This window comes from Lactuca virosa, chromosome 3, assembly GCF_052849685.1.
Source record: "Lactuca virosa cultivar CGN04683 chromosome 3, Lactuca_virosa_CGN04683_v6, whole genome shotgun sequence".
Classification (NCBI taxonomy): Eukaryota; Viridiplantae; Streptophyta; class Magnoliopsida; order Asterales; family Asteraceae; genus Lactuca; species Lactuca virosa.
In genome coordinates, this window is record NC_136428.1 from 108,763,921 (window position 1) to 108,782,234 (window position 18,314).

The 18,314-nt window shown below is 40.0% G+C and overlaps 1 protein-coding gene across 1 annotated transcript; it reads right to left on the bottom strand.

The window, feature by feature from the left end:
* Positions 1-229: 229 nt before the first annotated feature.
* Positions 230-823, bottom strand: LOC145163912 (uncharacterized). Its single transcript, XM_079082654.1, has one exon. The coding sequence runs from the start codon at positions 821-823 to the stop codon at positions 230-232; it is 594 nt and encodes a 197-aa protein (XP_078938780.1).
* Positions 824-18,314: the final 17,491 nt, after the last annotated feature.

An 18,314-nucleotide genomic window follows, 5' to 3' on the forward strand; every position in this document is an offset into this window, starting at 1 on the left:
ACCCTTAATCAAAGGAGAGATGATCAGTCTCTATTTGTAGCGACCAGGATCCTTGAGTTTTTGCATGTTGCAAACGTTAGCTTGGGATGGGCGTTAGCCTAGCTAACTCCCCTTCGATGCTTAAGTCAGTAATGATCTTTGATAGAGAAAACATTCAGAAAGGGCAAAGTGAAGGTAAGGAGTAGCTGCGTACCTTGTTCTTGTCATAATGAAACATTGTGACTTTGACTTACACGAAATATGCCTTCAGGTGTATTGAATTCCATGACCTTGGTAAGAGGTTTCCTTCTAGAGTAGCCAACCAATGTGCCCCCTTTCCCGCTTTCGAATCGATGAGATATGGGCCTTCCCATTTAGGTGCTAGACTACCGTCTTTGTGATCCGTGGTGTTTTTAAATGCTTTTCTTAAAACCAAGTCGCTTACTTGGAATCTTCGGATCTTAATATTCCTATTGTAGGCTTTAGCAACCCTTTGTTGATGAGCTGCAACGCAGATCTTGGCGAGGTCCCTTATTTCATCAATAGTATCAAGATCCTTAACTAGGATCCTATCGTTATTGTCTTGAGTCTGGAGCTGGTATCTCGCCGTTGGGATCAATACTTTTGTGGGGATCATGGCTTCCGCACTAAACACTAAGGAGTATGGGGTTTCACCCATTGTCATGTTAACTGTGGTCTTATCTGCCCATAGTACGAAAGGAAGTTCTTCAACCGATCTTCCTTTCTTTTCGCCTAATCTTTTCTTCAGGTTGTTTACTATGATTTTATTATTGGATTTGGCTTGTCCATTAGCTTGAGGGTGAAATGGGGTGGACGTTACCATTTTGATCCTTCCACTGGTGCAAAAATCTCGTTTTCTTTTGTTATTGAACTGAGATCAATTGTCATATATGATCTCTGTAAGGATCCCAAATGTGGTGAGGATGTTACGCTTGATGAAGGAGACTACCTCCTTATCTCTTATTTTAAAAAAGCCTCACCTTCTATCCATTTTGAAAAATAATCTGTCATCGCTCGCATGAAAACCTTTCCTCCTGGTGCCTTAGGCAATTTACCAACTATGTCCATTCCCCACTTCATAAATGGCCAAGGTGAAACGATGAGATATAGAGGTTTTGCCGGTTGGTGAAGGATGTTGCTATGTCTATGACACGCATCACAATTCTGAGCATATAGGGAAACATCATTCTTCATGGTCGGCCAATAGTATCCCGTTCTTAACACTTTGGAACATAAAGATCTGCCCCCAGTATGGTTGCCACAATCCCCTTCATGTATGTCTTTCAAGACTTCCATAGCTTTGTGATCCTCTAGGCACCTTAGATATGGGCCTACCAAGGACTTTTTGTACAACACTCCTTGGATCATCACAAAGCGTGAGACCCTCATTCTGAATGACCTATCACTTTTTTCTTCTTTTGGGATTGTTCCATTTTGGAGGTATTCTATAATAGATTGGGTCCATGATCTTAGCTGTTGTTGAGGATCCTGAGTGTTGAGATCATGGTTAAGGGGTTGGAGATTAGGATCTTCGATTGTTGCAATGCTAGATGTTTGGTCATGGGTAGCGAGGTATTCTGGTTTCTTGGTTGGATCTTCTACTGTCAGGATCATTATGTGGACTATCGGGATCCTAGTTTCCGGTGGGATCCTAGTTTCCGGTGGGATCCTAAGAGAAGATCCTAGGTTGGCCAGTGCATCTGCTTCGATATTATCTTCTCTAGGAACTTGGATTAAACTAAAGTTTTCAAATTTTGAGGCTAAGGTTCTAAGTATTTGAAGGTATCATGCTAGTCTTTCACCTTTTACTGCATAGGAGTCGTTAAAATGGTTAGTTATTAATAATGAATCGACATATACCTGAAGATCCTTGATTTGAAGATCATTGGCTAGTTGTAGTCTCATGATTAGTGCTTCATATTCCGTTTCATGGTTGGTTGTGTTGAATTCACAGCTAACGACTTGGTGTAACATCCCAAAAAATTCCGATAAATTTTTTCATTTTTAATTAAAGAGAAATCATTATTTTTAATCAATCCAAATCATAAAGCCCCAAGATTAAATACAAATGTTCCAAAATCAATGTGTCATAATATTTGCAAAAAATGTCACCAAAGGATGTGTATGTAAGGTCACACCTTATGATCTAATGAGTCAAACACCCTATACGATGACTGTCAACGCCAACGCCAACATTAGCATCAACTATAGCGCCTCAAGCCTTATCAACGTCAAGGTGTAGATAGCAATCTTATGCAATCTTTGTATATTAGGTAATTATACGAATATATAGAATAGGTAGCAGATTCGATATCTTTGTGATGAGGATCGGTTCTTAGTATAGATTAGATACAATCCCTTCAACCAAGGGATATACTAGTATAGTTGAGTATATATTCAACATTATGGTGAAACCCTAATGTTAACGTCTTGGTGACCGTCTTTGTGACAACCCGTTTTCTTAGTGAAAACAACCCATTTATTGGTGAAAGACAATTTGGTGAATATTTTGTGTTCTTTTATTTTAATGTTCTTTATTTGCTTAGTTTAGTTTTGTAACACTACAAAAATGACAATAAATTTAAAATTTTTAAAACCAACCATGAATCAATATTGTTTACAAAAAGAGTCATTGTTTCAAAAACATTGTTTCAAATCAGAGTTTTTTCAAAGACCTGAAGACATAAAAATAGGAAGCTATGTACGATCACGCCTTCTCCTTCCCACGATCCTCGAAAGTACCTAAAACCATAAACTAAAACTATAAGCCAAAGCTTAGTGATTTCCCCCAAAGTACCAGCACATCACAACAAACAAGCATACAATATGAACAACTAGTATGATTGGACCGCCTCGCAGGGCCTACAACTTTTCTGGACCGCTCTACGAGCCTTCGTCATGACTGGACCACCTCGCATGACCTACAGCCTATCCGGACCGCTCTACGGGTCGCTGGCCTGAGTGGACGACCTCACAGGGTCTACAGCCTATCCGGTCGTTCCCATGTGTCTTGGCCTATAACACAAAGCAGGACCGCCTCAACCCAACACAACATGTCGACATATGAAAGAAACAAACATAAACACAGAGCCAATAAATACAGATAATCATACGGATCCACTCAATAGCTACAACTATCATATCGGTATCATGACCAGGATAAATAATCTAGTGGGTCGGCCTTGGTGCCTTCGACCCACGGGTACAGTGAGGAAAAATCACCTCACAGTCTGAATGTAGTTTGAATAACTCCCAACTCTAACAACCAACTCAACCTAAATCCTAAATGTCAAAACATTTCCCATTCTAAATTAATAACACTTTCCTAAAATACCCTTGGTCAAAACTGATGGGTTTTGAGCATTCTAACACTCCTAAGTGTACATGCAACCCTAGAAAACCTTGGATCTATGTTTGTCTAAAATACATGCAAAATATTATTTCCAAGGTTCATAATCCTATCTAGCATACATGGGGAACTTTTAACATAAAAGATGGCTAGAATTACATACCTTGTAGTTGTTATGATTCCTTGAAAACCTTGAGAGCCTAGCACCCCACGTGTGATGCCTCAAATGTTTCACACAACACCAAATGCTTTGGAATAACTTTAGAGAATGTATAACACTTGTAAAATCGGCTTGCCCTCACTTGTTCTTAGTGTAACCGATTTTGGTGAGTATCATGTTCCTTATATAGTGTGTCTGTCACACCCCCGAACCGTCGGAACGGATGGCGGAAACGTCCGGGGGTGGGGTGACGTCATGCGTAGTATCACAACAGTTGTATCATAGTAAGCGAAGTAAACACAACCATTACATTATAATATGAATATTTACATTGTTTGAAACCATAGTTTGTACATATCAGTATGTTTAAAAGTAGCAAAAGATAAAGACGAGACTCCAAAATGCTTATTCTTCTCCAAAAGTTGGTAAGAGTACCTGTCTATTGTTGTCCTGAGAATACAAGCAGTTTTAAAATATCAGCATAAAGCTGGTGAGTTCATAAGCGTTTAGTTCTGGTGAAAGAAATGTTTCTTTAAGCCTTTGAAAAGTGTTTCCCAAGAAAATCCTGTATTTTCTTATGAAAGATGTATGATTAACCATTAGTTGTACGTTAAACAGTTCGTGTATGTAAAGTTGTGTTCTCCCAGGAAAATCCTATATTTTCCTTAAAAGTTGATAGTTGGTTTTCTGTTCTTGTCTGAGGTGTACGAGTATCTACCATACCTGTATAGTTAGATGTAGTTTCCTTGAAAAACCCTGTTTGTTCTCTATAAGATGTATTAGCCTTATTACATAAATAAAACTAATAAATAGGTAGTAAACTAAACCCTAAGGGTATTATTAATACCCTCTAGTAATCAAATCGATTATTACTTTGAGGTTAGTTCACTTGATTCATTATTACCAAAGTAAATATCTGTTATCTAGGTTGTGAGTTTCATAACCATAACTGACTGGATATGGCCCGCAACGGCCGATATCCTTAATGACTTTGTCACCCGCAGACCTGCCGGTCCAACTGTAGCTAGCAGTGAGGTGCGGGATTGTCAGTCCCGTATAGATCTATACACAATAATCACGCTCTCCCTACAAGAGACTCTGGTTACAAGGGTTAGTCCTACACTCACGAATCCGGTGGAGTGTTACCAAGGACGTGTCTCAAACTTAGCCTAACAAATTTACATGTAATAATACTGAAAATCCTGTTTATGATTTTGTATGAATCCTTTGTAAAATATCACAATTTATGACAAGATTCACAAGTTCCTTGCTTTAGTTTTGAAAACTGTTTCTAAGAGTTGATTTCATAATCATTTGGTAAAACTGTTTTCTGTGTTAAAAGCATACTGAAACTATAATCATTTTATGCAAATGAAATAACTCGAGCACAAGTCTCCTTGTACTTTTGCTTGTATTCCCTCCTGAAAACATGAAAAACTCGGAAAAAGCGTAGGGGTATGAACTCACTGTTTGACGTGGGATTCGAGTGTAAGTTAGGAATTGCTGAGTGTCAAATAAAGCCTCGGACACAAACATATCCTATTTAGCATGTAAAAGTACATATATACATTAGGTGAGGGCATAACACTATTCGTTATGGAAGGAAACCACCTTAGGGACTAGGAAACACTTAAAACTAAGTGTTAGAATCACATGTGATTTGAAAATGGGGAGTTTGCGGTCGTAAAAGGTGTGTACGGTCCATGGGTTTACGGTCAATGGGTTTACGGCCGTAAACTCTTGGCGAAAAGTGCGTTTTTTGGTGTTTCAAGGTCCTTTCTAGCCTTCTAGAAGTGTTCTAGGCTTAGGAGGGTGTTGTGGCAACTTTGCACCACTTAAATAGAGTTTACGGTCAAGGGAGATTGCCTTGACCGTAAACACCCTTCTGGTCACGATTTCTAGATGTTTAACAAGTGATTCTTGTATCCAACAAGCTAAGGGTAGAGTACTTACGTAATGGAAGCTTGAAAGGGTGGTTAGAGTCCAAAAAACACTACTGTGTGTTCTTGGTGTTCTTGGTGAGAGAGAAAATCTAGAAAAAGATGAGATTCATGAGATAGGAGCATGGATTTACCACTAGGAGTGAGATAGAAACACAATCAAGGTGAAGAATCATTTACATTCTTGAGGATCTGTGAGCAAAATCGAAGTTTGTAGAGAGAGAGAGAGAGAGAGAGAGTAGAGAGAGAAAGCTTCTGAGTGTGTAAAGTGAGAAATGAAGGCCACTCATCCCTTATATAGGGGTGAGTTTACGGCCAAGGGGTGGGGTGGAGGGTCTACGGCCGTGAACAGTGTTTACGGTCGTAAATGGGTTTTCGGTCGTAAACTGAGTTTGCGGCCGTAAACTCCTCTTGAAGGGTTGTTTGGCGCGAATGCTATGTTTTGACTTAGAAAACCTCGTTTTCGAATACGGAACTCGATCGAACTGAGTTTAGAATATTCCGTTAGACCAAAAATAATACTAACGTGAACGGAAATAAATAAAAACCCAAATTTGATTAACGGAAATTGGGTAAGGATAACGGGAAAAGTTTCGGGTTGTCACAGTGTCACATCTAGGGTTACACCATGTAAACCCTAATGTGACATGACTCTTCATTTCCATGACCCATGGGTTTGTAACTCCCATGGAACCTCCATGGAGCATCCAATGGGTTTAACCCAACTTGATAATCCATGGAGCCTTTTAGCCCACTATACAAGTTATGGATGATTTACATAATCAACCCATATATTTAATTAGTCATCTTTTGATCAGTTAATTAATTCTTGATCAATACTAATAAATAATAGTATTAATATATTAGAACTTATAATATATTAATAAACCACAAGTGTTATTTCTCTCATTTAGTATATGCAAATGCATGATGCCATGCAACCCAAATGGACCATGCCGGGTCGGGTCAAGTACATACCAGAAATAGTTATGGACTTAGACACCTTATCCAACAGTCTCCCACTTGGATAAGTCTAATAACTATAACTGCAAGTATGACTTCAGGAACCGATCAGCAATCGTAGCTCTTTTCAAGGTTTCTCGGAACTGAGAAGATGATGATACGCCATTTCAGATAAGTGATCATATAATCTTCTGTTCTAGATATCAGCCGGACAAATACATGGAACAATGTCTTACTTTTGTCCAGCAGTTTGTTTCCCGATTTCCGATTTGTTTGACATAGAACTTAATTGAACACATCAACTTAGTTCTGATCGGGCCCGGTACATAGGTCAAAACAAAATCATCGAGGGGCCCATATATCGCTTCTAATCCAAGAAGGAACAGATAAACTTTGACTCATATGCTTGTTCTACTACTTGTTAAATCATGCACAAACACACGTTTTATAACATCGAGTTACCAATGCGTTTTCGCACGATCAATGTATAACCAACTCATAGACAACAAGACATATCTCTAGGTTTGAAGACTTATATGATATTACCGTCTCGCGATCACTCGAGATAAATTCCATGAAGTGATACCAGCGAGCGTGGGTTGAATCCAATACTCAGAACTTATGAGCACTCATGCGTGTTGAGGCCATGTCCAACATCTTAGACCTCTACAACCAACTCATGACAGTCTTAATTCATATCTACTTCCAACATATGACTGACTGTGGATAATTTGAATAATATGTAAAACACAACATAAATATTCTGGAAGTCAAAACATGCAAAAGAAATAATAGTAAACGATTGACACAAGATAGCCACACTTTGCTCATAAATAAACACAACTTTTATTCATCATCAAATGTCAATTACACTTTACAAATTTCAAAACTATCTAACTACTAAAACTAATATCATCCTTCAGCCCTATGCTCCTTGCATGCTGGAGATGCTTAACCCTACCCAGTCCCTTCGTGAGGGGATCTGCCGGGTTCTCATCCGATGATACCCTCTTTGCCGCGAGGAGTCCCTCCTCTATTCGATGTCTGATGAAATGGTATTTTCTGTCAATGTGTCTGGATCTCCCGTGATCCCTTGGTTCCTTTGCTAAGGCAACAACACTTTCACTATCACAGAAAATCTCTATGGGCTCCTTTATAGCTGGTACAACTCCAAGGTCTCCAATGAAGTTCTTTAGCCATATCGCCTCCTTTGCTGCCTCGCTTGCCGCTATATACTCTGATTCGCAAGTTGAATCAGCCACTGTCTCCTGCTTGGAACTTTTCCAAGAGATTGCTCCTCCGTTTAAGGTAAAGACCCAGCCCGACTGAGAGCAGAAATTATCCCTATCAGTCTTGCTTTTCACTCCAACAAAATGTTACTTTTCGAATCTAGAATTCGCACTTGGAGAATTTCGCGTACAACTTCTTCGTCCTTAAGGTTTCCAGCACCGATCTTAAGTGCTGTCGATGATCTTCCTCACTTATGGAATAGACAAGTATATCGTAGATGAACACGATTACAAACTTGTCCAGGAAAGAACGGCACACCCGATTCATCATGTCCATGAATACCGCCGGTGCGTTGGTTAGACCGAAGGGCATCACTACAAATTCGTAGTGACCATACCAAGTCCGAAATGCTGTCTTAGGAACATCACTCTCATGGACTCGCAGCTGATGATACCCTGATCTTAGGTCTATTTTGGAAAATTAACTGGCTCCTTGAAGTTGATCGAAGAGGTCGTCGATCCGAGGAAGAGGGTAACGGTTTTTTGACTGTGAGTTTGTTCAGTTCTCGATAATCGATGCACATCTGAAAGGATCCATCCTTCTTTTTCACAAACAAGATCGGGGCTCCCCAGGGTGAGGAACTCGGTCTGATGAATCCTTTGCTGAGCAGCTCATTGAGCTGACTGGATAACTCCTGCATTTCTGCCGGCGCTAGTCGGTATGGGAATTTAGCTAAGGGGGTAGCTCAGGGGACTAAGTCGATGCGAAACTCGACTTGGCGTTCGGGAGGGATTCCCGGGAGATCTTCGGGAAAAACATCGGGAAAGTTGCAGACTTTGGGGATGATCTCGAGGTCTTTAACTTCCTGCTTCTCGTTAATGACGTGGGCTAGGAATGCATAACACTCCTTTCGCAGGAGTTTCTGGGCTTTGATGCACGAAACGATACAGATGTTTGAACTGAGTTTATCGCCGTAAATCATGAGGGTTTCACCGGAGGAAAGATTGAGACAGATAGATTTTTCTTAACAAAGGATATCAGCATGATTGGGGCTCAACCAATCCATGCCGATGATGACATTAAAGCTTTTTATGGAAACTGGCATAAGGTCGATAGGAAAAAAATGATCGTTCAAGGTAAGGGTACAGTCTACGTATATATCATTAGTGCTCTCTTTCTCACCGTTAACCATCTCGACGGTAAATGTTTCAGTTAGTGGTTGAGGTTTATGTTTGAGAAGATGTTTGAATGCATGACTAATAAAACTTCTCTCCGCACCAGAATCGAAAAGAATGCATGCTTAAGAGTTGTTGAGGAGGAACGTACCCGAAACAACTGTGGGATCTGCAACTGCCTCTTCTTGACCCATCGTTAGCACTCTCCCTGTGCCACCTGCTGTTGTTGCCTTGGGGCAGTTTCTCTTAAAATGCCCGACTTCTCCACAACCATAACAGGCTTGACCGACGCCTGCTCCAGATGCCTGATTGGTTGGTTGGACTGGTATTTTGCAAAATCGAGCTGTGTGCCCCTTTTTGCCACAGCTGGTGCATGACATTTCTCAGCATGGGCCGGGATTATGATGATAGTTACACTTGTCGCATCGAGGAAGGGTACCAGCATATTTACTGGTAGGTGCTTGAGTGGCAAGAGCAGCGACAGGAGTAGTAGCAGCGTTGACTGCCACCGTTTGCTGTTTCTTTGAGGGCTCCTGTGAAGACTGGCCCTTCCGCTGCTTCCAGAACTTTCTTTTCTCACCACTCCCTTTTGCTGGCTCAGGAGCAGTTGCCACTTTATCAAGATCAACTCCATGATCTATGAGAGTTTGCGCCAGACACTTAGCGCTATCAAAGGTGTTTGGCCTAGCAGCCAAGACATTTCCTTTGGTGGGTTGTGTCAGTCCCCAAATGTATCTCTCTATCTTCTTGCTTTCCGGGGTGACCATTCCCGGACAAAGAAGTGCTAGGTCTTCAAACCTAGAAGTGTAGGCAGCAATGTCGGATTCCTTCATCCTTAGGTTCCAGAGTTCGTGCTCTAGTTTCTGCATTTCGCCTCTTGGGCAATACTCAGCTAGCATGAGTTCCTTTAAACTTTCTGAACCCATAGCATTTGCCACTGGCAAGGTTAGGGATTTGACCCGACCATTCCACCAGGTCAGTGCCTTGTTGGCGAAAGTGCAAGCAGCGAATTTTACTTTGTTGGCTTCAGAACAGGAACAGATTTCAAAAATGGACTCGATCTTTTCAAACCAATGAGTCAGGGCAGTGACACCTCCTTTGCCGTCGAAAGATGTGGGTTTCACATTCATGAAGTTCTTATAGGAGCACTCCTTCTGGTGTCCCTGACCACCTTCATGATTTTGGGGATGAGTACCACTTCCTTGCCCACCAGATCCGCCAGGATTGATCTGTGACATCGCGACAGCCACAACAGCAGTAACAGCTGCCTGGAACATAACGGGATCGAACTGAGGGGGCGGTGGTGGTGGTGGAGTGTCGTCATTTCTTTTGATGGGTCTTTTTCGGGGAGGCATCTTGTTCTAGAAACAATCAGGAAGAAGAGGATGGTAAGTCCTCAAGATATATGAAACAAAATATATCTCGTCCTGATAATAAAGTGTTCTACCAAGCGATAAGCAAAGAAAGGTTACTAATGCAAGTAAATTATCGCTAAGAAACGAATAGGTAGCAACACTAGGAACGAACTTCTACAATGTATTCGGCTCTGGCTAAAATACTCCTACAATATTTTAAGTTGCATGTTTTGTTCTTTTGATATCCTGTTGAATGGATACTGGGTAAGTTTTCGGCCTGTTGCAACACTAAAGTCACTCCCAAGCACATGTTGGTCATGTCTCGAATAAATATAGTTGATCAGGCTATATTGACCCTAGACATGATTAAATAACTGCCCGGGTTTAACCGCAGTGTTCAACATCCAAAATACTTTTGTTTTGTTCTACTCATGATATTGTTTCTGGTATGTAGGTATAATTGTATACTTTTTGTAAAAATACTTATATTTTTAAAAGTATACTTATAGTTCAGAGCACTTCGGCCCCTTAGTGTTTATAGTTGTATACCATGTAAGGTTCGGTATAATTAGTTCACTATAAACAATAGCTCTGATACCAATCTGTCACACCCCCGAACCGTCGGAACGGATGGCGGAAACGTCCGGGGGCGGGGTGACGTCATGCGTAGTATCACAACAGTTGTATCATAGTAAGCGAAGTAAACACAACCATTACATTATAATATGAATATTTACATTGTTTGAAAACATAGTTTGTACATATCAGTATCTTTAAAAGTAGCAAAAGATAAAGACGAGACTCCAAAATGCTCCGTCTTCTCCAAAAGTTGGTAAGAGTACTTGTCTATTGTTGTCCTGAGAATACAAGCAGTTTTAAAATATCAGCATAAAGCTGGTGAGTTCATAAGCGTTTAGTTCTGGTGAAAGAAATGTTTCTTTGAGCCTTTGAAAAGTGTTTCCCAAGAAAATCCTGTATTTTCTTATGAAAGATGTATGATTAACCATTAGTTGTATGTTAAACAGTTCGTGTATGTAAAGTTGTGTTCTCCCAGGAAAATCCTATATTTTCCTTAAAAGTTGGTAGTTGGTTTTCTGTTCTTGTCTGAGGTGTATGAGTATCTACCATACTTGTATAGTTAGATGTAGTTTCCTTGAAAAACCCTGTTTGTTCTCTGTGAGATGTATTAGCCTTATTACATAAATAAAACTAATAAATAGGTAGTGAACTAAATCCTAAGGGTATTATTAATACCCTCTAGTAATCAAATCGATTATTACTTTGAGGTTAGTTCACTTGATTCATTATTACCAAAGTAAATATCTGTTATCTAGGTTGTGAGTTTCATAACCATAACTGACTAGATATGGCCCGCAACGGCCGATATCCTTAATGACTTTGTCACCCGCAGACCTGCCGGTCCAACTGTAGCTAGCAGTGAGGTGCGGAATTGTCAGTCCCGTATAGATCTATACACAATAGTCACGCTCTCCCTACAAGAGACTCTGGTTACAAAGGTTAGTCCTACACTCACGAATCCGGTGGAGTGTTACCAAGGACGTGTCTCAAACTTAGCCTAACAAATTTACATGCAATAATACTGAAAATCCTGTTTATGATTTTGTGTGAATCCTTTGTAAAATATCACAATTTATGACAAGATTCACAAGTTCCTTGCTTTAGTTTTGAAAACTGTTTTCTGTGTTAAAAGCATACCGAAACTATAATCATTTTATGCAAATGCAATAACTCGAGCACAAGTCTCCTTGTACTTTTGCTTGTATTCCCCCTGAAAACATGAAAAACTCGGAAAAAGCGTAGGGGTATGAACTCACTGTTTGACGTGGGATTTGAGTGTAAGTTAGGAATTGCTGAGTGTCAACTAAAGCCTCGGACACAAACGGATCCTATTTAGCATGGAAAAGTACATATATACATTAGGTGAGGGCATAACACTATTCATTATGGAAGGAAACCACCTTAGGGACTAGGAAACACTTAAAACTAAGTGTTAGAATCACATGTGATTTGAAAATGGGGAGTTTGCGGTCGTAAAAGGAGTGTACGGTCCATGGGTTTATGGCCGTAAACTCTTGGCGAAAAGTGCGATTTTTGGTGTTTCAAGGTCCTTTCTAGCCTTCTGGAAGTGTTCTAGGCTTAGTTTCTAGGCTTAGGAGGGTGTTGTGGCAACTTTGCACCACTTAAATAGAGTTTACGGTCAAGGGAGATTGCCTTGACCGTAAACACCCTTCTGGTCACAATTTCTAGATGTTTAACAAGTGATTCTTGTATCCAACAAGCTAAGGGTAGAGTACTTACGTAATGGAAGCTTGAAAGGGTGGTTAGAGTCCAAAAAACACTAGTGTGTGTTCTTGGTGTTCTTGGTGAGAGAGAAAATCTAGAAAAAGATGAGATTCATGAGATAGGAGCATGGATTTACCACTAGGAGTGAGATAGAAACACAATCAAGGTGAAGAATCACTTACATTCTTGAGGATCTTTGAGCAAAATCGAAGTTTGTAGAGAGAGAGAGAGAGAGAGAGAGTAGAGAGAGAAAGCTTCTGGAGTGTGTAAAGTGAGAAATGAAGGCCACTCATCCCTTATATAGGGGTGAGTTTACGACCAAGGGGTGGGGTGGAGGGTTTACGACCGTGAACAGTGTTTACGGTTGTAAACAGAGTTTACGGTCGTAAACTGAGTTTGCGGCCGTAAACTCCTCTTGAAGGGTTGTTTGGCGCGAATGCTATGTTTTGACTTAGAAAACCTCGTTTTCGAATACGAAACTCGATCGAACTGAGTTTAGAATATTCCGTTAGACCAAAAATAATACTAACGTGAACGGAAATAAATAAAAACCCAAATTTGATTAACGGAAATTGGGTAAGGATAACGGGAAAAGTTTCGGGTTGTCACAGTGTCACATCTAGGGTTACACCATGTAAACCCTAATGTGACATGACTCTTCATTTCCATGACCCATGGGTTTGTAACTCCCATGGAACCTCCATGGAGCATCCAATGGGTTTAACCCAACTTGATAATCCATGGAGCCTTTTAGCCCACTATACAAGTTATGGATGATTTACATAATCAACCCATATATTTAATTAGTCATCTTTTGATCAGTTAATTAATTCTTGATCAATACTAATAAATAATAGTATTAATATATTAGAACTTATAATATATTAATAAACCACAAGTGTTATTTCTCTCATTTAGTATATGCAAATGCATGATGCCATGCAACCCAAATGGACCATGCCGGGTCGGGTCAAGTACATACCAGAAATAGTTATGGACTTAGACACCTTATCCAACAGTCTCCCACTTGGATAAGTCTAATAACTATAACTGCAAGTATGACTTCAGGAACCGATAAGCAATCGTAGCTCTTTTCAAGGTTTCTCGGAACTGAGAAGATGATGATACGCCATTTCAGATAAGTGATCATATAATCCTCTGTTCTAGATATCAGCCGGACAAATACATGGAACAATGTCTTACTTTTGTCCAGCAGTTTGTTTCCCGATTTCCAATTTGTTTGACATAGAACTTAATTGAACACATCAACTTAGTTCTGATCGGGCCCGGTACATAGGTCAAAACAAAATCATCGAGGGGCCCAGATATCGCTTCTAATCCAAGAAGGAACAGATAAACTTTGACTCATATGCTTGTTCTACTACTTGTTAAATCATGCACAAACACACGTTTTATAACATCGAGTTACCAATGCGTTTTCGCACGATCAATGTATAACCAACTCATAGACAACAATACATATCTCTAGGTTTGAAGACTTATATGATATTACCGTATCGCGATCACTCGAGATAAATTCCATGAAGTGATACCAGCGAGCGTGGGTTGAATCCAATACTCAGAACTTATGAGCACTCATGAGTGTTGAGGCCATGTCCAACATCTTAGACCTCTACAACCAACTCATGACAGTCTTAATTCATATCTACTTCCAACATATGACTGACTGTGGATAATTTGAATAATATGTAAAACACAACATAAATATTCTGGAAGTCAAAACATGCAAAAGAAATAATAGTAAACGATTGACACAAGATTGCCACACTTTGCTCATAAATAAACACAACTTTTATTCATCATCAAATGTCAATTACACTTTACAAATTTCAAAACTATCTAACTACTAAAACTAATATCATCCTTCAGCCCTATGCTCCTTGCATGCTGGAGATGCTTAACCCTACCCAGTCCCTTCGTGAGGAGATCTTGCGGGTTCTCATCCGATGATACCCTCTTTGCCGCGAGGAGTCCCTCCTCTATTCGATGTCTGATGAAATGGTATTTTCTGTCAATGTGTATGGATCTCCCGTGATCCCTTGGTTCCTTTGCTAAGGCAACACCACTTTCACTATCACAGAAAATCTCTATGGGCTCCTTTATAGCTGGTACAACTCCAAGGTCTCTAATGAAGTTCTTTAGCCATATCGCCTCCTTTGCTGCCTCGCTTGCCGCTATATACTCTGATTCGCAAGTTGAATCAGCCACTGTCTCTTGCTTGGAACTTTTCCAAGAGATTGCTCCTCCGTTTAAGGTAAAGACCTAGCCCGACTGAGAGCAGAAATTATCCCTATCAGTCTGGAAACTAGCATCAATATACCCTACAACTCTCAAGTCATCACTCCCACCAAGGGTAAGGACCCTGTCCTTAGTCCTCCGCAGGTACTTGAGAATGTTCTTTACCACCGTCCAGTGAGCCTTACCAGGGTTCCCCTGATACCTGCTAACCATGCTCAAAGCAAAGGCTACATCTGGTCGAGTGCAGGTCATAGCATACATGATCGAGCCTACTGCAGAAGCATAAGGTACTCGACTCATTTCTGCTATCTCAACCTCGGTACTCGGGCTCTAAGTCTTACTCAATCTAGCGTTACTCTGGATGGGTAACTCTCCTTTCTTGGAATCTTGCATGCTGAACCTCTTCAGCACCTTATCCAAGTATGTACTTTGACTAAGTCCAATTAGTCTTTTACTCCGGTCTCTCAGAATCCTTATCCCTAGAATATAGGCAGCTTCTCCTAGGTCTTTCATAGCAAAACACTTCCCAAGCCAGGACTTCACTTCCTGCAAGGTTGGGATGTCATTTCCTATGAGTAGTATGTCCTCCACATACAATACCAAAAAGCTAACTATACTCCCACTAGCCTTGACATATACACAAGATTCATCTTCACTTCTCGAAAAGCCAAACTCTTTGACTTTCTCATCAAAGCAAAGATTCCATCTGCGAGGTGTTTGCTTTAATCCATAAATGGATTTCTCAAGCTTACACACTCTGTTAGGGTTCTCTGTACTGACAAAACCCTCTGGCTGATTCATGTAAACATCCTCAGCCAACTTTCCATTAAGGAAAGTGGTTTTGACATCCATTTGCCAAATTTCATAGTCATGAAATCCAGCAATGGCTAACAACACCCTAATAGACTTAATTTTGGCTACTGGTGAAAAGGTCTCATCATAATCAACTCCTGGAGTTTGAGAAAAGCCCTTTGCAACTAGTCGCGCCTTATAAGTGTGTATATTACAATCCATGTCGGTCTTCTTCTTGAAGATCCATTTGCACCTTACTGTCTTAAGACCTGGTACATTGTCATCCAAGTTCCAGACTTGATTGTCATACATGGACTGTATCTTGCTGTCCATTGCCTCTTTCCATTTGGCAGACTCGGGGCCTGCCATGGCTTCCGCATTGCTGTTAGGTTTATCCAGACTTACCAGTGTCTCATCACTGATAAGTGTCTCACCTTCCGCAGTAATATGGAAACCATAGTAGTGCTCAGGTGCATTCCTAACCCTTATGGAACGCCTCAGAGGTACAGACTTGTCAATTGGACCAACATGAGTTTCCTCCTCAAGTTAGCTGCTAGGGTTTGAGGTTCCTTCACCACTTGACTCTTGAATTTCTTCAAGGTCAATTTGCTTCCCACTGTTTCCTTGGCTTATAAACTCTTTCTCTTGAAAGACACCCCTCCTTGCTACAAAGACCACATTCTCATTGCATCTGTAGAAGAGGTAACCAAAGGATTTCTGTGGGTAGCCGATGAAAATACACCTCTCACTTCAAGGTTCAAGCTTGTCGTGAGTCTCGCGTCTCACGAAAGCTTCGCAACCCCAGATCTTGATGTGTGCTAGACTAGGAACTTTTCCAGTCCACATCTCGTGAGGTGTTTTGGTAACCTTCTTTGTAGGGACCAAATTAAGGATATGGGCGGCAGTCTCTAAGGCATACCCCCAGAATGAGATTGGTAGCGAAGCTCGACTCATCATGGAACGAACCATGTCCAACAAGGTTCGATTACGCCTCTCAGCTACACCATTCAACTGTGGTGTCCTGGGAGGTGTCAATTGTGAGACAACCCCACATTCCCTAAGATAGTCGAGGAACTCTTTACTAAGATACTCACCACCACGATCGGATTGAAGCATCTTAATGTTCCTGCCCAATTGATTCTCTACTTCCTGTTTAAACTCTTTAAACCTTTCGAAAGTCTCTGACTTATGCTTGATTAAGTAGACATATCCATATCTACTATAATCATCTATAAAAGTCACATAATAATGATTAGCATCCCTTGTGGCAGTTTTGAAGGGTCCACACACATCCGTGTGCACTAGATCCAACAAACCTTCACCCCTAGCACACGAACCTGTGAAGGGTGACTATGTCATTTTTCCAAGTAAACATGATTCACAACTATCATCTGACTTTAGGTCAAATGACTCCAAGACTCCATCCTTTTGGAGTTGGCCTATGCGCTTCTTGCTTACATGTCCAAGACGACAATGCCATATTGATGCTTTATCCAAGTTATTATCATTAGTAGAATCAATACACAACACATTATTTCCTAAATTATCTACAACAGACACATCTTCATACACACCATTACAAGGTAATGCTTTAAAATAAAACACATTATTAAAGAAAGCATTTATTCCACCAACTTTATTATCAAAAGAAAAGGTAAAACCTTGTTTGTACAAAGCATGAAAGGAAATAACATTTCTTGCCATTTCAGGCGAATAACAACATTTATTCAAATCTAAAGTAAACCCACTACTTAGCAACAAAGTATAAACTCCAATCTTGGTGACAGGTGAAACTTTCCTATTCCCCATGATCAAGTTTATCTTTCCATGCTCCACATTCTCATTTCTTCTTAGTCCCTGCAAATCAGAACAAATATGAATACCGCAGCCGGTATCAAGGACCCAAGAGTTAGAATAAGGTGAGTTATTAGATAATATAGTGTAAATACATGCATGGTTGGGTTTCTGTAAGGGTCAAAAATGTTGTAATTAGTCGAAGTATATTTTACACTCTTCGAATGTTTTGTAATCTATTTTACTAAGGCGCTTTTATTCGAAGCTTTAGTGTCTATGCCTTAGTATATTTTTTGTACGCTTTCTGATTCCTATAAATAGGGATATTTACTAGATTTAGATAAGAGTTTTTTTTTACAGACCTGTCTTTGTACTCTGTAAACATTCGAAAGCGTAATAGAGCTGAAACAAGATCATATTTACATCCGTTGTTCAATCTCGCATTCTTACTTCAATTTCAACTTTGATTCATTTTATACTCGATTCATTGCTTCATCAATTGGTATCAGAGTAGGAATCACATCTGTGATCTGATTTTCATCTATTCAAAAAGTTTTTGAATCAACTTTTTGGTTCAAAAGTTTCCGCACTTTTTGATAGTGAAAAATTTGTCTAGATTTTAGTTTGTGATTCGATTCTGCATTTGAATTGTTGAATCGAGTGTTCTTCTTGTAATTCCGATTTGATTCAACTAGTTGGTTTTCAAATTTCCAATTTTTCTTCAAAATTTTCAAAATCATCTTCTGTACAACAATGGCGAGCTTCAATCTTAATTCGATGACCTCGTTTTTTCATCTGTTAGGATCATCGACCAAAATTCCAATGCTAATCCCTGAATATTATGATCAGTGGGCTGATCGTATGCAGGATTATCTGAATGGTCTTGATGAAGAACTATGGTCATGTATCACTGGAAATGTCAATGTTCCAGTGAATGTTCAAGCAATTGGATCATCTTCTGCAAGTTCTGGTGTTGAAAATCAAACTGATCGT

Excerpts from the sequence above, each read along its gene's own strand:
- LOC145163912 (XM_079082654.1), bottom strand. The coding sequence starts at position 823 with ATGGTAACGTCCACCCCATTTCACCCTCAAGCTAATGGACAAGCCAAA.